The sequence below is a fragment of the Musa acuminata genome, chromosome BXJ1-3, assembly GCF_036884655.1.
Source record: "Musa acuminata AAA Group cultivar baxijiao chromosome BXJ1-3, Cavendish_Baxijiao_AAA, whole genome shotgun sequence".
In the NCBI taxonomy this organism is placed as follows: domain Eukaryota; kingdom Viridiplantae; phylum Streptophyta; class Magnoliopsida; order Zingiberales; family Musaceae; genus Musa; species Musa acuminata.
The window spans coordinates 4291029-4310282 of NC_088329.1; the positions used below are offsets into that span (position 1 = coordinate 4291029).

The 19254-nt window shown below is 41.4% G+C and overlaps 4 protein-coding genes across 4 annotated transcripts; 1 reads left to right on the forward strand and 3 right to left on the reverse strand.

Annotated features, from left to right (window-relative positions):
* The first annotated feature begins 1527 nt into the window (after positions 1 to 1527).
* LOC135635992 (arabinogalactan protein 1-like) lies at positions 1528 to 1971 on the forward strand. Its single transcript, XM_065147486.1, has one exon. It carries the CDS (start codon positions 1528 to 1530, stop codon positions 1969 to 1971), a length of 444 nt encoding a protein of 147 aa, XP_065003558.1.
* A 3003-nt stretch (positions 1972 to 4974) lies between these two features.
* LOC135617885 (blue copper protein-like) lies at positions 4975 to 5827 on the reverse strand. Its single transcript, XM_065118617.1, has 2 exons — positions 5599 to 5827; positions 4975 to 5517 (listed from the first exon to the last, which is right to left on the reverse strand). Exons 1-2 carry the CDS (start codon positions 5765 to 5767, stop codon positions 5141 to 5143), a joined length of 546 nt encoding a protein of 181 aa, XP_064974689.1. The 5' UTR covers positions 5768 to 5827; the 3' UTR covers positions 4975 to 5140.
* A 2036-nt stretch (positions 5828 to 7863) lies between these two features.
* LOC135636611 (uncharacterized) lies at positions 7864 to 9440 on the reverse strand. Its single transcript, XM_065148470.1, has 5 exons — positions 9227 to 9440; positions 9071 to 9145; positions 8929 to 8999; positions 8655 to 8848; positions 7864 to 8163 (listed from the first exon to the last, which is right to left on the reverse strand). The coding sequence occupies exons 1-5, from the start codon at positions 9418 to 9420 to the stop codon at positions 8044 to 8046; spliced, it is 654 nt and encodes a 217-aa protein (XP_065004542.1). The 5' UTR covers positions 9421 to 9440; the 3' UTR covers positions 7864 to 8043.
* A 3678-nt stretch (positions 9441 to 13118) lies between these two features.
* Positions 13119 to 15995, reverse strand: LOC135617882 (transcription factor bHLH94-like). The gene is made up of 3 exons (XM_065118606.1): positions 14330 to 15995; positions 13454 to 13822; positions 13119 to 13363 (listed from the first exon to the last, which is right to left on the reverse strand). Exons 1-3 carry the CDS (start codon positions 14810 to 14812, stop codon positions 13268 to 13270), a joined length of 948 nt encoding a protein of 315 aa, XP_064974678.1. The 5' UTR covers positions 14813 to 15995; the 3' UTR covers positions 13119 to 13267.
* Positions 15996 to 19254: the final 3259 nt, after the last annotated feature.

Here is a 19254-nt window from a genome sequence, read left to right on the forward strand (position 1 = left end):
TCAAAATCTTATCATCACATCACCTCTTCATTTCATCCAGTGTTTAACCAATACTTACGTGATATTTAATAATAGTTTATACATGCAACCAATCGTTTTAGCCGTGGAAGATAAGCGAATAAAAAGATTCAAGTTTGAAGGATAAAAATTCCCCCAAAAACTATATAGTTTGTTGATTCTAACATAAATGGTCAACCAATTAATTACAGAATTTTCTTTCTGTAATGCATGTGAGATTTTATAATCATTCATAACAAGCATTAGATGTCAAGAACTCAACGAAGACTACCCCATAAACCAAACATAACCCTCCGAAAACCATCTAACATTTGAAAATTATGATCAGAGCATATCTGTATGAGGTGCTCTTATGAAAATTATAATAAGAGCATCTCATATGGGTTCCTCCTTAAATTTATGATGAAGCTCATCATAACACTCCATTAATGACCTTAGAAAGAAGCTTTTTCAGTCATATTTTGCAAGCATTAGTTTGTCCCCACCAATAATTAATTACAGACCATCTGGTGCTCAGTGGATGAAGAACATCTATAAAGTTGTCAACAGCACTTTATTTATGTCAATTGTGTGTGTGAGAGAGACAGATTTGTTTCCCTCGTATTATTATCCATCCCCACTAATAATCAATTGCAGGCCATTTGGTGCTCGGTGGAATGGAGAACATCTTCTTTAAAGCTGCAAAATATTCTACAGATGGGACAACCCAGCAAGCATATTTCCATGTGCAGTTCACATCACTCATCCCTCACCCAGTCAACAGAAAAATACTTGGAACAGCAAAACAAATTGATCCACAAGGGACCATTTGGTTCTGATTGGCTTCACCTAACCAGTGATTTCTTCCTCTCCTCACATAAAAAATTATCTGCCATCTGTCACAATGATTTGTAAACCCCTCACAATATGATATCCCCTCAAGTTTGCATCATTTGTGGTACTCTCTGCTGCAGCAGCAGCAGCAGCAGCAGCAGCAGCAGAAGACTTCTCACATGCATCAATGGAGTGTGGCCAAAAGCTTAGAAGAAGCTTCCTCGCAATCGGAGGGCAGTCAAAGGAGAGCGTCTTTTCCGTGAGCGTAGAATACCACGTCGTCGCCTGCATGCAGCAGAGGCGGGCGGGCTTTACGATACGTGGACGTCGCTGTCCTGTTCAAACATGTAACACGTGGGACTTTCAAGTTGGATTGAACTCTCCAATACATTTATGCATCCAATTTCTGAATTCAGATAAATTATCCGCGACGCGCATTGAATGATATTTAAATCCCATATAGCTGTAAAGTAGTCATATATTATGATGAGCTGGTAGTGACGTGTATCAAATATTTTCACGGTACGTTCGAAGGATCAGGCGGCTACCGTTTCCTCTACATGGTTACTTCCTATTGACTTGTCTATTGCGGTCTTTGGGCCTTTGGCCTTTATTTGCCTCGTCTCTCCTCCTTTGTCGTCCAATCCCCTCGCACTCTCCGACTCTGTTTAGCTCTCGCATCTGCTCGCGGCTTCCATGGAGTTCTCCGGCGCTGGTCTCCGCCTGCTTGTGGCTGCGCTGGCCCTGCTCTTCGTCACCTCCTCCGCCCAGGCAACCTGCCCCGCCCCCCTCGCACCTCCCACCCCCGCCCCTACCCCCACACCCGCTCCCGCTCCCGCTCCAGCCACCGCTCCCCCCACCCCGGCGCCTACGCCCGCCCCCACCGTCGCGCCTCCCACCCCGGCTCCGGCGCCGGTCGCCCCCACCCCAGCGCCGTCCCCGAAGGCCGCCTCCCCGGCACCGGAAGCTGCTTCCCCCACCCCCGAGGCACCCGTCTCCTCCCCTCCCGCTCCCCCTCCCTCCGGTGAGTCGCCGACCGAGGCGCCCAGCCCGCCAACCCCCAATACCGCTGCCGGGATCCGCTCAGCAGGATGGATCTCTGCCGCTGTGGCCGTCGCGGCCGTGGTGTACGCGTTCTAGGCCCTGTAAACAATGTCCGCCGCGGATTCCTCGTCGGGTGACGCACGAGGAGTCGGCACAAGTTCGCGACTCTCTCTTTCCCAATTTAACTTCTTGGTGTTATATTGTGGCGTTTCTTGTTTTCTTTTCCTTTCTTTCTCCTCTCATTCCGTGTGCTTTTTCTGGATATTCTTCTTCTTCTTCTCCTCCTGTAAACTGATCTAAGAATGGCTTCTCGTTACTGTGTGTGTGATAATTAATATATCATTGTGGTGAATTCTTGCGTCATAATTCGCATTCTGTCTTCTGCAATTACATACAGTCGGAGCGGCAACACTGGAAATTGGACTCGATTAAGAGAAAAAAATGTAGACAAAAAATGTTCCCCAAGTCTTAGGTTATTATAAGAGCTTGAGAAAGAGAGATAGAAAGAAGGCATGAATGGTAAATAGTGACTAAAATGGACGAGCCATTTGTTCCCTGCACACGTTTGCGTCCCCTAACAATCCATTTGTTCCCAGCAATCAATCCAAGAAAGCTTCGCCCTACAAATAACGCTGTGTATTCCACCCACGTTCTCCCACTTCAGTTGTTCTCTGCGTATTGATCTTTGCGACAGCCTGTGGTTCCATTTTGGGGCGCTTTTTGTTGGTCCAGGCTCGGATAATTGAGCAGAAAAGAAGAGAGAGACAAATAAAGAAAGAAAGTAATGTTTTAAAGATTTTTGATTGACGATAGGTGGCCAACCGTTCTTAATTTTGGTGGTCTAAATTTTATGTGTAGAATCCTTACGGTAAACTCTACAATCCTGATTGTGTTAATCTACAGTTTATCCTTTCTAAGGCACTTACCAAAAATTTCCTTACGAGGAGATTCATCTATGTGACGAAGATATCTATCTCTGAGCTAAGATCTATAATATTAATTTTATTATGATCATCTGATTATTCTAGAGAAGACGGATTGTAAATTTATTATCATTACTATGATAGTGAAAGTTTGAGGTGGACTATGGTCCGTGATTTTTCCCACATTACGTTTTTCACGTTAAAAAGATTTGGTCTCAATGTGATTGATTTTTGCTCTATTGTTTATGCTGTGCTGATTGATATTTTATTTGGATATCAAGTTGGTATTTTGACGATGAACCCGTTTTGATACTTTTCCTTTCTATCTCTTCATCCAGAGAGAGAGAGAGAGAGAGAGAGAGAGAGAGAGAGAGAGAGAGGAAACAGGAGCCATTCCTCCGTTGAGATTACTTACTACCAACACTAAATTATTCTCACATCTGACACCCACGAGTCCACAGATATTTCCTATAAGTAATCTTTAGTTCTATCATGAGCTTGCGACAAGGCGTTGATTCGGGACTTGGATCACGTTCGTTGAGAATGACAGGAATTCATATTTGCAGACATAGTTTGAAGAGTTATATTACTCACCATGTTGAGTTGAATTTTGTAGGATGCTTCTTGTGGCTTTACTTAAAAGAGCAACGAATAAAATAGTCTTTCTAATCACCAAATAAATTTTAAGGTTTTAGATAAGACAGCTTCACTTGGTCGAAGACTAATTAAGAAATAATTCTAGAAGAGGTTAGCATTGAGTTTATGTTTGATTATAACATCTTGTCACTAATCTTTCATAAAGCCTTCATGTAGTAATCCAATCACTATGTGGATAAAACTACTATTTGATGGGCCTAATCTCATTGCCAAGACACTTATCAGCCCATATTAGATGGATCAAGGCATTTCTTTTGAGTTATAGGAGGAATTAATGAGTCAAATTACCATTACGAGGGACACTAGTTGGAAGTGGAAGTCGAATACATTCAATAGGCATCCAATTCTATTAATTACGATCTGCAGGTAAATTGCTAAAGGAAAATTCAACATTGCGATATAAATCGCATTAATGTTATATGATAAAAACAAATATATCTCTTCTTTCTTTTCCAATGTGCAATAAGGTTTCTGTGTGTGCAGTGAAAGCATGACTTGACTGGATGTGGAGAGAACGAGAGAGATTAGAACATATAGATCCATTGATGAGTAGAATGACTGCATTTTTCTCCCCCCACCTAATAAGAGAATGAGAGAGAGTTTGCTCTGATGTAGTAGGTTTAGTTATCGGTCTCCTCTTAATCCTGATACTGTCAAAAGAGTCTGCTCTGATGTAGTAGGTTTGGTTATCGGTCTCCTCTTAATCCTGAGACCGTCAAACGTAGTAGGCCAACCACCTCCATTTCTGCCGCCAACTACTGGTTGACAATTTCAGCTATGTGGCTTAACCATGGATGTGACGAGTTTTGTCACTGCGTCCGGAGGACTTTCTCCTTTCTTGGAGTAGAGTTGGTAGTTTGTTGGTCTGTCACATTAATCGGACGTCCACACAATGGCATGGAGAGAGAGAGAGAGAGCGAGAGAGAGAGAGAATAGCTTGGGAACAGAGCAAGGTGTTTAATGGTCAACAACACAAAGGAAAGGCAGCTATCTGATGGATGATGCCATTCTATCTACTTTGTCTGTCTATTCTTCTTTAAGCACAATTCTTGTGAATACATCATTTTTAGTGCATTTGCACACTTCCTCATGGGAAAGCTTCCCTTGAATTTGTTGCCTCTCAGCACTCGAGCAATTCCAGTTGTTGCCTATAACTTTGCAAGGTAATAGCGAACTCAATGTTGATTTTGATGTCATCTTTTCTGGATTAATTTTATGTTCTATCTTATTTCTTTTCTTTTGTTTGCTTTCTTCTTCTCTGAAAATGCCACCAGAGGCTATATACTAAGATCGGGTCCCTGTTTTTGTTGGGGAAAGCAGCTCATGTACTTCAGTGATAGTGTCTCACTGACTCCTTCCTCACCCACTCCAACTGCTTTCATCCTACTTCAGTTTCGTTGGCAGCTTCGCCGCATAAATCAAATCGATCACTCCTCAATTTTCATTTCCATGTTTTCAGATTGCCACCAAATCTGCTCCTTTCAACAAAGCAACAAAGCGAGCACGACAACCATGCAAAAGAACAGAACAACTCCACACATACACTCGCATAGAGTTTTGAGTCAAGATGATACAACAATGACCACCATAATGAAGCTCCCAAGTCACAGTGCAAATTATCTACTACCGAATCAGCGAGAAACAGAGGATCATGAGCAAGAGCACTGTCTCCACCCTGGCCAAGCCTAGAGGAGCAGCAGTTTGAGCAGCATCAGCCCAGTTAGCGTCACCACGCAAGGCAGGGAGACAGTTCTGGGGCTGGATTTATTGGTGGACGGGGTAGTGGTGGACGGCGTGGTGCCGGCGGAGGGCGGGGTGGTGGTGGAGCTGGATGGAGGGGAGGGCGAGCTGGTGGAGGATGCCGTGACGGGGACCGCCACCTTCATCCCGTTGCTGCAGTGGCCGACGACCCCGCAGATGAAGTAGTACGTGCCTGCCTTGGAGAGCGTGACCGTCGTCTGCCCGTTGCTGTCGGTGCTGAGGGCGTTGCTGGCGGAGCAGGAGCTGTAGTCGGTGGCGCTCACTTGGTCTACGGTGTGTGCTCCGGCGATATAGTTGAACGCTGCAGTCGCCATGATACTGTTGAAACCTCGTCGAACATGTAGAGTGCATACAAATACAGACGTGGCGAAGGAAAGCTTACTGAGGGTGTCGCCGGTGACGAAGTTTTTCCCGGTCGTCCACTTGGAGTAATCGAACCCGTTGGTCCAACCCGTGGAATCTCCCACGGTGTAGTCGGTGGCCGCGGCCCATGTCGAGCAACAGAAGAGGAGGAGGACTCCCAGAGCTGCGGAGGTGCTGCACCCGGCCATTCTGGGCTTCGTCCGAGAGATCGAAAGGGAGTGGACGCAGCAGAAGGGAGGCGTCGGGGTTGGGTATATAAAGCGAAGTGGTTTAGGTGGAGTGAGTAGGAGTAGGAACACCTTCTCCAGTACTGCACTACGCTTTGCTTGTTTATTGAGACGGCATTGGGAAGGGAATAGCTTAGGAAGGACTCCATGCCGCCCAAGTGGGCGACCACATCTACTTAGCTTTGCATGGCTGTCAAAGATTCTTTACAGCTACCATTAGACTTTGATTAGGACATCTAAAAAAATGATTGTCAATTTGATTAGGAGTTTCATTATCAATTGTCTTTAGTACCTTTGGTTGAATCGAAATTATTATCATTTTTACAATCATTGTTTCAATAAGTTTATCCTATTATGAAGATTGTTACTAACACAAATGATATGTGTCTCGTTGACCGCCTAAGGAGAAGGGTATGTGATTAAGGATTGAAAAGGTGAGATTCTACTTGAAAATGAATTTTCTTGCTAAGCTTCATCTCCTCTCCTCTCATGATAAAAGGCTATGCAATGTTGTAAGAGCTCAAATAAGCCCACTTCACAACCTACACCATCTTGGAGTTTACGAGAATTTTTTTCGACTCACTAACTCAATTAAATCTCTCATCGGTGCCTCTTGAAAACTCTATATAATCGTATTAGACATTCGACTCATTGCATCATAACTTAATATTATCTTCTTCACACATTTGAATAGATTTCTTAATATTATAACTCGTTGGCTCACCAATCTTTATGTAGAATCTTAATATTATTTCTTGAATTGATGACTAATTTAATATAATATTTTTTTTATTAAAAAAATTATTATCGCATACTAATCTAATCATTATAATTGATGGTTTGTTTTAGTTATGGGCTCGAGTATAATTAATGATTCTCGTACTTTACATGTCAATATATTTTATTAATAACTTTTGAGTTATGGGCTTCAAGATAATTTTAATTATAATACACACTCGTGATAAAGTCTATCATTTTACTCTCGTATTTAAAGACGAGTCGAATTTTAATTTATCATGAAAGTTTAGCCCAAAAATTTAATGAACCAAATCTAATATTATAAAATTTGATTCTTTAAATCCTTACTAATATTAAACGATTCTAAATTCTCTCTCTTTCCATCACTCGTAATAAACAGGAAACAGCCGTGTGGTTCTCATCTGTGTTGGCCCAACAGGGATCCAGGAAAACATAGTTAAGATCGGAGTCATCCCCTGCTCATGAACCTGTTTCTTCCTTTGCTGTAGATCTGAGTACAAAGATGCATACCGAATTCAAGTCACATTCGTTCATCGTCCTCTTTCGATATCACCACCTTCTGTAGACTGTAACGCGTGGAATGTCCAGAGACGAAGCAAGCTCAAGCATCATAAATAATCCAGTAGTAAAGCTGGTACAGGAAAGGATTTATCATCTGAAACCCAGATCATGTCTTGAATTTTCGTGCAGGTTTGGCACAGCCGCCGTGTGCAAGAAGGCGATCTTAGTAGTATTGCAGCTTCTGCTGCATCTTTGGATGTGAACGAGCCAAATCCATATCCTGTTGATCTTCTTGGATTGCTTTGGAAGATGACTTCAAGTTAAATTTCCTTCGATTACATTATGGTTTGGATCACATGAGGGTTGTGAAGAGGAAGGGAGTCGGAGAAGATGAATCGCCATGATCGCAGAGGAGAGGAGCAGCAAATCTCACAGCCACGAAGTACCTGTAATCTCTTGCACCAAGTAACTACCAGATCAGCTGTCTAATTCCGCTCAGGATCCAGCTTTTCAATTCCGGGGCCCCACCCATACATACCGACGATGCTTCCCCAACAGTTTCCTCATCCTACGTGGCTCTTCCAAAATCTTAGGCGTGAGGCCTGTCGGTGGGCCATACGTCAAGTAGTCCACACGCGTAAATTGTCATTAGACTCTTTCTTTAAGACTAATCAACAAACACGCGTTTGTGAGAGGAAGCCGATGAGAGAGAGAGAGAGAGAGAGTTTCTTGGGTCAAACTACGTTATATTCTCTTGGATCGAAGGCAAATGCCCGATATGAACTTTCATCTTCACGCAATCAAATAAGTGAATTGATTAGCTTGCAAAAATGTTTCTCTTCCGATCGAATATGAATCATTTCACCAATTGGTATAGCAAATTGTAATTACTTATACAAACAGATACAAACAATGTAGATTAAGCAGCAGCACTTCCTCTGTTTCATCTGTCATGCAGATCCTTATCCATGGCTTCTTCAATTGGCTTTTGACTGATCTGTGCTTTCATTTTCCTCCGCTTGGATCTCTTTCTCCGACTGTTCTTTCTCAAGTAGTGGCTTGACCAATGTGTCTACTTCTTCCTTTACGACATCAACCTGCAGATTTTGGACAGTGTTGTAGAGACCTGTTAATCCTACTTCAAATCCAAAATGGTCAGAATACATAGTATGAGTTCTATCCATAGAAACATTATAAGATGGATGTAAAAGGAAGATGATTATACAAAGTCAAATACTTTTTGGTCATCGAATCTTTTAATGGCAGAGAGTTGACTTTAAGCAACCACGCTGTTTCTTCCTTGCAGTAAAAGCTACTCGAACACGGCATGATCTTGTGAAAGAAAAGAAACAGTTCTACAACAAGAGGGGATATCCATAGAAACATTATAAGATGGAAACATTATAAGATGGATGTAAAAGGAAGATGATTATACAAAGTCAAATACTTTTTGGTCATCGAATCTTTTAATGGCAGAGAGTTGACTTTAAGCAACCACGCTGTTTCTTCCTTGCAGTAAAAGCTACTCGAACACGGCATGATCTTGTGAAAGAAAAGAAACAGTTCTACAACAAGAGGGGATATCGACCTCATGAATGATGGATTCAGCTAGTTTTGCGTCGTGTTCTACTTTCTCGGCGATCTTCTCGATCAGCAACGCCTTCGCCTTAAGACTATCACCTTCAGGAAGTGCAGCGGCAACATCAGACGCTATCTTCTCCGTCACCTCCGCCACCTTCTCCACTGTTTCTAGAGCAACTTCTGCAGCCTTCTCTATGCCACCTGTTGCATCAAACACAAGCTAAGCATAACCCAAGCTTGGATTTGCATGGCCAGTTGGGAAGAGCAAGTTGTTTCAGTACCTCCTCTCTTAATTATTCTCGTGTAGAAGGGTATGGCAGCGATGACGAGGGAACCCAACACCCATCTGGCCCTTCAGACATCAAACACAATGAGAAGGAAGAAAGGAAGAGAGCAGATGAACTGTGTGCAGTTATCTCGTACCATACGGGGATGTTCGATATGGGAAACCCAGAACCGGACGATCCAACTGCACCTGCAGCAGCATTACTCCAGCCTCTGCATGGAATCAGGGCACTCATCACCGACTCACGATCATAACACAAAATCATCTAAGCTATCCTTAAACGAAGATCGTACTTTGAGCGCTCAGCTTTCCCGAAGCTTCCGCCGCTGGTGTTGGATGAGGCCATTGCTCGAGCAGCAGAAAGCCGATGTGTGCGAGAGGACGAGGAGGATGCTATGAGCTGACGAGGAAGAGCGACCCTTCCGCGAGAGATGGAATGGAAGGGATAGGCTGAGGAGAGACGACAAGAAACGAGAGCATGAGCCATGGTTTTGGTCTATGGATGATTATTTCCTGTGAATCCCAACCAATATATTAATGTGAGGATGAGATGGCGTAGCTTCCAAGTTTTGCATGCGGTCGACTGCATGCAACAAATGTTGACCTAATCAAACTATAGTAAACGTCAAATTGTCATAGATTGCAGTTCATTAGAGCTTATCGCATTTCTTCCAGATAGAATTAGGACTTGGAGGATTCTGAAGTTGGTCAATGAATAATAAAAAAAAGACACCAAATTGAGACTGGTCATGTTGGATTAAATTACCAAAATATAAGAAAAGGATTATTTAGCAATGACCAAATGGGATTATGTCTCATTGGACATAATATTTTTTATTTAGTAACTAAAAACACTAAAAACAACTTTAATTGGTTGAGAAATATTCATGATAATCATAACTAAAGATATAAAAGTACAATTGATAATAGGAAGATAAATCCTAATCAACAATTAAGCTACATACACACTAGTCCAAAATAGCAATTCAAAAAATATATAGACTTTTCGAGATAACATTTTCGGATAGGTGTGGGTCCAAATCCATAAGTTCTTGGACCTATAGAGATTTTAGTCATTAATAGAAAAATACCAGTCATTATCTATGATGAAATTGGATACAAAAGATGGTTGGTCAATAATATTGATATTGAAAAAGATTGACCACTTTGATAGGGGTGTTGAATAATTTTTTAGGTGAAAGATAAAATTAATCCAAACTTGACATAAAAGATGTTGCTCTTATCGAGGATGGGAAAGATACGTCTATCCCAATGAAAACTTTGATAAGAGATATGTCACGAATCTTAAACCCATTTAGGAATTAATTTAGATTTGATTTATGAATTTTGAATTTTAGATTTGATTTTGGAGATTGGGAAATGGAAATCGCCCAAAATTGTTTCTTTTTTACACGTTAGTCAATTTGATCACGTGGGAAAATTTGCATGAGCAATGTCCATGCAACTTCGCCACCTAACGTTGCATAAAGAGAATTGTCCGTTCCATTCGTATTGGCAAACACTCTATCATGTTGACATGGTCAATGACCTCTTCAAACGCCACGTCCTCGCCGATATGGCCGTCCTACCGTCCTAGCTGACAACATTCAATCAATTAGGATGCTAGGAAAGATCTATATACCAAAACGAGTGATGATAAAGATACACGCGAAGTGGGTTGGAAAGCATTTCCCATCATCCATGAAGATTGAATTAAAGTAGAGGTGGGTTATCACTGCACGTCTCCACCGTGGATCGTACAGAAGGTGTTGTCACCTTAATTTCCTTGAAAGTGTCGTTTACCAACGAGTGGTAACAGAGGAAAAATGAGACACGGACTTGGGGAAATAATAATGCATGTTCCTCTAGATGAAATAATGGACCATTACGAGAGACTAATATGGACTTGAATGGAAGATATCTACATGAAATATGGACGTCCACAAGTGACATCACAGTGTTGAATTTTATGTGACAAAGGGTAGACTTTTGGAATCATTTGTTGCATATGGAATACTGTACCTATTTTTCTAATTAATTTATTCTATTATAAATTAAGATTATTATCAAAACTAATTAATAATACTAAAATTTATAAATAATAATAAAAATAATACTTATATAGTTTGCACGTCATCACAATATATAACTATAAATATATCTAAATATAAACACAATCATAATAATATATTTATAATTAATAAATATATAATAGAAAATGCCCACATCCCCCAATCTTTTATATGCATGTGTGACCCAAGTTCAAGATGCTCCTTCTTGGGCTCTTTGTTGGAATCAAATCGATCTCATCGGGCCTAAAAAGTAAAGACCCTAACTTGGAGGCTTGATTGCTTCCGAGGGATTTGGACAACACTCTAAACAGGGTTACAAACGATGTTTCAATTGTACTTCATTAGTTTCACTTCTCTTCTTTTCAACCTGTCATGCATGTAAGATGCAAGGCAATGGTTGAAGCCATCTCATAGAATGAAAAGAAAACATTTGTGTTGTATCTATCCATGGTCAACACAGCTGCTTCTTGTTTATGGAGTATTGCCTTGTTAGATGCATGTAATTTTCTAGATCGATTCTTGCGAGTGGCATACATGATACTAATTTGTTGTTGATGTAAAGTTACTCTAGTAGAATTAATTCGTTCCAGAGGAAGGGTGTCTACACTTCAATCCATAATCTCTAGTAGCTTGCACGACCATCAAACACTTCAATAATGGAGTCTACAGTGATCTTCAACTAGCTGATGCTTCTTCCACATGTTTGCACACTCAATGCCTGCAATGGTGCTTGACTTTAGGATCCATCTACTTGTTGTTTTCTTCTGTAAGCTGCTTCAGTGTCATTTGCAGTGACATATGGGGCATCACCACTTTCAATCATACTGTGTTGTACTGTTCCAGGGGGACCCTGAAACATTTCCTGGAAATGTGCATGTCTACAGGCTTTAGGAACACCTTTTGCTGCAGTATTCTACACACTCTATGAGCCTACGGATGATCGGAAAGTGGTCCCTTGTGGATTCATAGATCTCTGTTCATCAACAACCTGCATGCTTGTCTCAGAGAAGAAGCACAAATGGCAGGACAATCCTCCAATAGTTATGTCGATCCGCTGCTTGACAAAGCCGTTTTAATCTTGTTTTGCTAATCATTGAACGCTTTTGCCTTTCTGGACAATGTTGTCTTCAACGGTGCAAGTTTCGGAACTTAGAATTCCCTTTTCCGAAGGAAGCTTTTGTTGGTGGAATACAGCTAAAGCTTTGCTCCTTTGCCCTATTCTTTAGATTGAAGAGAGCAGAACTTAAATTCATATATGTTCTTCTTTTCTACCTTCTACTTGGCCTTCGCTGTTCAATGTTAGATTGGTCTGATCCATCAGACATCAAGCATTGTCATATTTCCCCCAAAGTTTGTGTGGGTTTCCTTCAGAATTCGAGTCCAATGAGAACACTTGACTGCTCTCAGGAAGACTTCTTCGAGACCGGAACAATATAAAATGGCCTTCTTGCTTGTTGAATTCATGCACAATATCTCCCCCAAATCATTGACTAATCCAGCCATATTACAATCGTTGTCTCATCTGTTTGACTAATCTGATCTTTCAAGCATGCCATTGATAATTCTGACATATAATTAATTATGGTGGCGTACTCTCTATGATCACTACAAGAGAAGTTTTAGAAGCTACAATCTCGGGAAGATGATGTACTAATATCCTGAATCCTTTCTTCTTCTTCCTTCTCTTTCTTTCTTCTTATCCGAAAGGAAACGACACTACGATTCAAAGATGCCGATGGATCATTCAACTCTCTTCATTGGACCACAAGGAAAATAACATTGTGGAGGACGTAAAGAAATGCTTCATCGCATCTTGTGGGATCTCCAGAGATGCTCTGTCCATACTGAATTCAGAAAACATAATTGTTTTTGCATTCCAAGACATTCTCGTCTGAAGCATTAGGTAATGACATCCACAGGTGTTCATAGTTGAATGTAGGTCATAGATCACCCACTTTCTCTAATCGTGCTCGAAATGTGACAATTTTTCCTACAATCTCGGAGGAAATCGCGGGTCTTTGATCCATCCCAACATGAAATCGGACGTTGTTCTATGAGAAATCTATGGCAGACATCCCTCTGTGCCTTTTCCTAATGAACTCAGCTCATATCATTGACGCTTTAATGCGGCAGACGTTAGATCCCCTTCGTCTAACAATGCATTAAAAGACTCACGATGTGATACAGTTTCTCTCACGCAAAGCCATTTCATTAAGCAGCAAACAGCAATCTAATAGCGCATACAATTATGATATCATAGGATTAGTTTTGAGCAGCCTCCGCCTCGACCCTTACAATTATTTGGTGGACTGCTGTGGCAATCACATCCACCGATGTACACTGGCAATCATCTTCAACCTGCACCAACAGCAGCAACGTTGACTCGCAATTCATAGCGTCGAGAGAGGAGAATGGAGTCAAGAGACTGGCGTGGCTGGCTCATCATACCTTGAGACTGAAGCAGTAGAGAACCATTTCGTCGACGGTGGTCACGTTGAGGTGTAGCGTCGTCAGCCGCAGGCCTTGCAATCCCAGCACCAACTCCAGCAGCTGCCTGGGTCGCCACCTCGAGAAGATCTTGATGTTGGCATGGCTCTCAAAGATGGTGACCTCGATGTCCGCCACCGCGTCGCCGGTACTGCCATCGCTGGCAGTGCTTGAGGGGCTTGAGGAGTACTGAGGGAAGGTGAAGAAGTCAGCAAAAGGAGCTGCCTGAGATCTTCCTCTGATCCGCTTCCGAGCCTCGAGAGATTGGACCAGGTGTTCGAGCTCTTTAACGAAGTTTATGGCACCTCCAACTATGGAAGCTTGATCACCCTGTCCAGGTAGAGTGAATTGAAAGGACTAGAGACTGCAGGTTGTAATCCAATATGCCTATTTCTCTCAAGAAAGTGAGGAAGTCATAGTTCCAAGTTCCAAGAAAGGATTCAACTATAGTTATTGAGTTGATTTTAGGCTATAGATGTGGAAACATGTGGGAGAAGATGGTGCAACTTTTTACTGTACTGATAACTGATGCATGACAACTAGAATCTTTACCATGTTGGACACAAAGCTGTCACTGTTCTTACTCGCTGCCATTAGTGTCTTCAGAATGAAGACTACAAACCAGCAAGGCAGCAACATGTCATCTGATGAGATTACGAGGAAAAAGTGGTACATATATCGAATATAAGGAAACCAAAAGCTGATATGAGTGGAAGTAAGCACTCGAATCACTGCAGAGTGGGAGAATATGAGGTTTGAGAGAAGCTTCAGTAGGGATGGAACCATATGCTGCAAGATGCGGAAGCTTATAAGGATGAAGAGAGAAGGAAGACGAACCCTTTGGGCGTAGGAGGCCGGCATGAGCGACCGGAGCACCGCGAGGTACTCGTTCATCAGCTTCCGCCGGTTGCGCTCCACCGCAATGTGAGTCATCCTCTGGTTCTCCACCTCTTCCTTGTTCTTGAATCTCTTAACCCGCCGCCTCTTCCGCCGGCCTGCCACCGCCTCTTGGAAAACAGCAGCCGCGCCGAGTTCCTCCCCGGTCTTCTTCGGCGCCGGCGACGATGGTTTCACATCCCAATCGTCGGGGTTTTGCGCTATGGTGGAGCAACAAGTGTCCCAATTACACCCACGCTTTCCATCAACCACCTCCCGACCTTCGCCGCCGCCACCACCACCTATCTCGCACTCTATCAGGACTCTCTTCTCCTCCTCTTGCAACGGACCAGCACCAAAGTCATAGCGCCATGCTGCACCTCCCATGTTGTGAATCTCCTTCATGGCGAAGCCGTGTTGGAACACCGCAGCTTCCAGCGCCATTTTCTTTCTGTAAATTAGCTATCTACGGACACCCACTCCAAGGAAACCTCAGACATAAACAAACACATGAAGACCAAACTCGCTTTTCTTGCGTGGGGGAGAGGAAGAAGCTGCTTAGGGGAGTCTTAAAGGCCTCAGCGCAAGCAAAACAACAAGACAAGGTTGCCATATGAGGCCAAGAAGCGCAAGTAACAAGTAACATGGTGGTGAGTTGGGCTAGAGTGTTCCTTTGTTTGTGTTAAGGTGGTGGGAGAGGGCTATTACGAACATGTATTATAAGTTTGCCATGGCCAAAGATGAGAGGAAAGGGTGAGGGAAAAGGCTGCCATGAAAAAGAGGTGGCACGCAACAGGAGCTCAGATGCTCTGCGTGCCTCGATATCGAGACTTGGGAGTGACAGCCAAGTGTGAGGCAGCATGGTTCTTGCTGGGGCCAAGGGGCCATGTGATCACCATGCCCACCTTTGTCCCTCTGCAATCTCATCTGCCATAAAGCCTGAACTGATATTTTTCCTAGATTTCTGCCACTCTCAGATCATACATTTCTTCAAATTTCTTTCGACGCAATGTATCAGATCTACTGTTTCATGTTCTGTCAGTCCTTCTACGTTGCTTGGGAGTTTGGATCACGGAGGAGGGAATCAAATGCGGGATAGTACAAAACATCATAGTATAGGGGTTTCTGCTCTCGGGCGTCAGAGGAGATCGGAAGGTCAGCTCTAACTTCGTAGTTCACTGTTGACGCTTTGATTACTGGAACGTAGCACATAGCATTTCTCCGAGAAGATTCACCTCGAACAACAGGGGAGCATGATCATTGTGTTCACTACACTGTCAAACTTAATCATGCCCAAGAATGCAGAAATGTCTTCAATCGATTCCATCAGACAAGATTCCAATCAGGCTTCTGGCTTCTGTCTCAAGCGATATTATATTACTGACACTGAAGTGGGGGTGTGTGTTGGGTATCAAGCAATTATTCCAAGATGTGGTTGTCTGACAAGTAATTCCACGCTGCTTGTGGATCCTGTTCATGGGGGTGTTCATCTCAGTGAGTCCTAGAAATGGAGACTTGGTGTGGGGATTCTGTGCGACAAATGGGTGGACCAATATGCATCAAATCATCTCATCTGGCTATCCTTGGTCGCAGGCTAGAAAGAGATTGGTTTGCATTTCACTTTCATCAGCTCTGCTGTGATATTTCCGCATCGTCTGCTCATGTGTTGTCTGCAAGAAATTATGATTCTTTCGCTGTATGATCACCTGACAAGCTAGAGGAGGACGTATATGTGATCAAGAGATAGGCAGCTGTGAAAGTGCTCCTACTGCTCTGCCATAGCCCAAAATGATGGATGCTATGAGTTGGAGTAGATTCTGAAACAAAGTGTTTTAAGAGTTGTTAGAACAATGCAAAATCCATGGTTCATTCTCTATGCTATGTTTCTGAGGCTGCAACTCATGAAATCTTATAGCCAAATCCAAAGATGCATCTCAGGCTTTACGATGCTGAAACAATTGGATGTCAAATTATGGGAAGAACGCAAAGTGGGGTCTCAAAGGACTCGAAGAGTTTTTGGTGTTGAAGCTGCAGCAACTTGTCATCGTTACCTTTACCAAATGACTTGTGTGTAGAAAGGAACAGTCTCTCCCCTTCCATGAGATCTGCCATTGCCGATTCATCTTGACATGCATGCAAGTGATTTCATTTGCTCATGTATCAACCTATAGATGATGTTATGTATTCTTCTATGAGCAAGATGAAGAAGAAGAAGAACAAAAGCTCAATGATGATTTGATCATACGTACCTTGGTCATGGGGAAGCCCTGAAGACCCATGTGGGTGTGGAATATTGAAGCTGTCATGTTATTATCAGAGCAGCAGGAGGCAGATCAAAGCTTTGTCTCTTCTTGTATGACAACCCTTCCCATCGTGACAACACAGACTCTTCATATCCACAGTGGATTGCAGGGATTCACCTCTGTGGTGTACATGTAAAGCATCACAGAAAAATGTTATGCAACACTCAATTCATTCAACATTCACCCATTATTCTTTTACCATTTAGTCTGAAAAAAAAAAGGATAATATGAATAGCCACTGCATTTTATATAAGTAGAAGATCCAAGAAGCATCAATAAATAAAAGAATTCACAGTGTCAAGAATGCATGAACTTAGATTTATAATGCAATCGCATCCACCAAAAAGTCAAAGAGAATCCCCATACATTGGTCCTGTGTATGTATCCGATCGATAAAAACCAGAATCCAATCCATGGAGTGATTGATTTAAGCTACATAGAAAGAGACCTGACACTCAACAGGAAGAGTCTACCTTCAACAAAAAGTTCTTTGCCTTTTTCCTTTTCTGTACTTCCCTTCATTGTAGATTTCTTTGAAGCATTTAGGTCCACACTACCAAGAAAAAAAAAGAAAAAGGTTAACAACAAGCAAGGATTTATATGGATAAACTAAATTTAGGATTTACCCAAACTCACTATATGATGCACCATATAATCAGCCTAAAAGGCTCATATGTTTCTACTTTTGGATTATTCGAATCTTCGTTAATTTAAATATCGGATGATTTATTATGCGATACATCCTAACTTCATTTTTGTATAATCATTTGTCGAATCTTCTTTTTTTTTTCTTTTTCTTTTTCATATCTAGCTTGTGATAAGTTTGGAAACCAAACCCAAATCGGCTATCAAGTATAAGATAATCAAAATATAAAATAACAAATACTAAGATAAGAGTGGACATCCTTACGAGTACATAAATTTGTCATATCTTCGGATCGATAATGGATTTGTACATTGGTTATTCTAATTAGAAAAATAATAATAAATTGGATATAGAGACACTCAGAAGTATTCATTATATCATTCCAGAAGAAAGGAATCAATGGTGTCATTCCTATAGATCAATTTTTACATGCATGATTGATTACTCCTCTGAAAGGACTTTAATTATCATTCTGTGAACTTTGCTGCATCAAAATCAAAGGAATTGATTTTGAGAAATCTAGTACAATCAGGAGTCTTAGGATCCGGTTCTCGTAATGACAAACAAATAAATATATCAACAGGATCTGAGGACAACGATGTGGATGTTTGGGTGACAACAATGCAACCAAAGCTGGCAATGAGCAGCTCATGGCATCTACATGCAGGCAAAGACAAGCGGAGAATTTGGAGGCGGCCTGCCAAGTTGCCAATAATTCATCCTCCACAGACGCAGCTCAGTGCAATCGTGGACGCTACCGGAGACGAGGAGGAGGCACGTCGAATCTTATTGCAAGCTTTCGCCTGCACTGCGGATGTTGGCGTTGCATGTGAGTGTGGAGACGGATACGTGTGTGCTCGAAAAGGCCGAGCAGTGTGGATTGTCCATTTCGTTTGATAGATAGCAAAGTGGATTTGATGGACGATGTTGGCCGATATATGGCACGCAAGCTTTTCGTTGCGAAGGACCAAATATAGACGTGGGTAGCTCTTTTCACCACCATTTTTCTTTTTATCTTCTTTATTGATCGACGGAACCGTCCAACGAGAACGATAAGATTTTCTCTATAGCTCAAGTTTATTTTATCATATTATAAATATATATATATATATATATATTTCTTCGAACATATCAATTAATTTAGTTGATAAAGACCTTGATAGTTAATCATAAAGTCCTGTCCTCGAATCTTATTTTTATCATTTATAATAATAATAATAATAACCAATGATATCGACTAAAATAATTATGATCGATAATAATATCAATTCCTATACAAAGAAACATTACTTATCTAATATGACCAACCTTTATCCTTCCATATTATGATTAATTCTTCCCATAATTATAGAGGGTACCATTACCAATAATGTTAATATATTCGAAATAAAGATCTATATCCCAAAAAAAAAAAAAAGATTTCGATGTGACATATTGTGATTCGATTACTTGTGTTCATTTAATACATATATGTACTTCGATTCTCTTACGGGAAATGTTTGTAACAGGCTGAGCCCAATTGCATGAGGCTATGGTTTGGGCTCATATTGATGTATAAATAAGCTACATTTTGTTTGAGCGTCTCTCATACACCAGTCCCTACCTTATCAAAGTAGTATTTAATTTTGGAAGGATCAAGAAATCAATTGTGTTTTATGTGACATTCTAACTTAGTCTACAAGTGAGGGAAGATTCTATTTTAATTTTATGAGGATTAAGTAGGTTTACTATTATCGACTTAGGTTTAAGCATGGAATCAATGATCGGACTGAGTTTTAATTGTAATATCTAAATTACATAATTTTATAGCTAAATTTTAATTGTTTAAGTAGGTCTGATATATAGGCAACTCAATGTCACATCATGTGTTTTCAAATATCTCATGACATTGACATATTAATAGATTATGCACATATAAATGTTGAATCAATGTCACT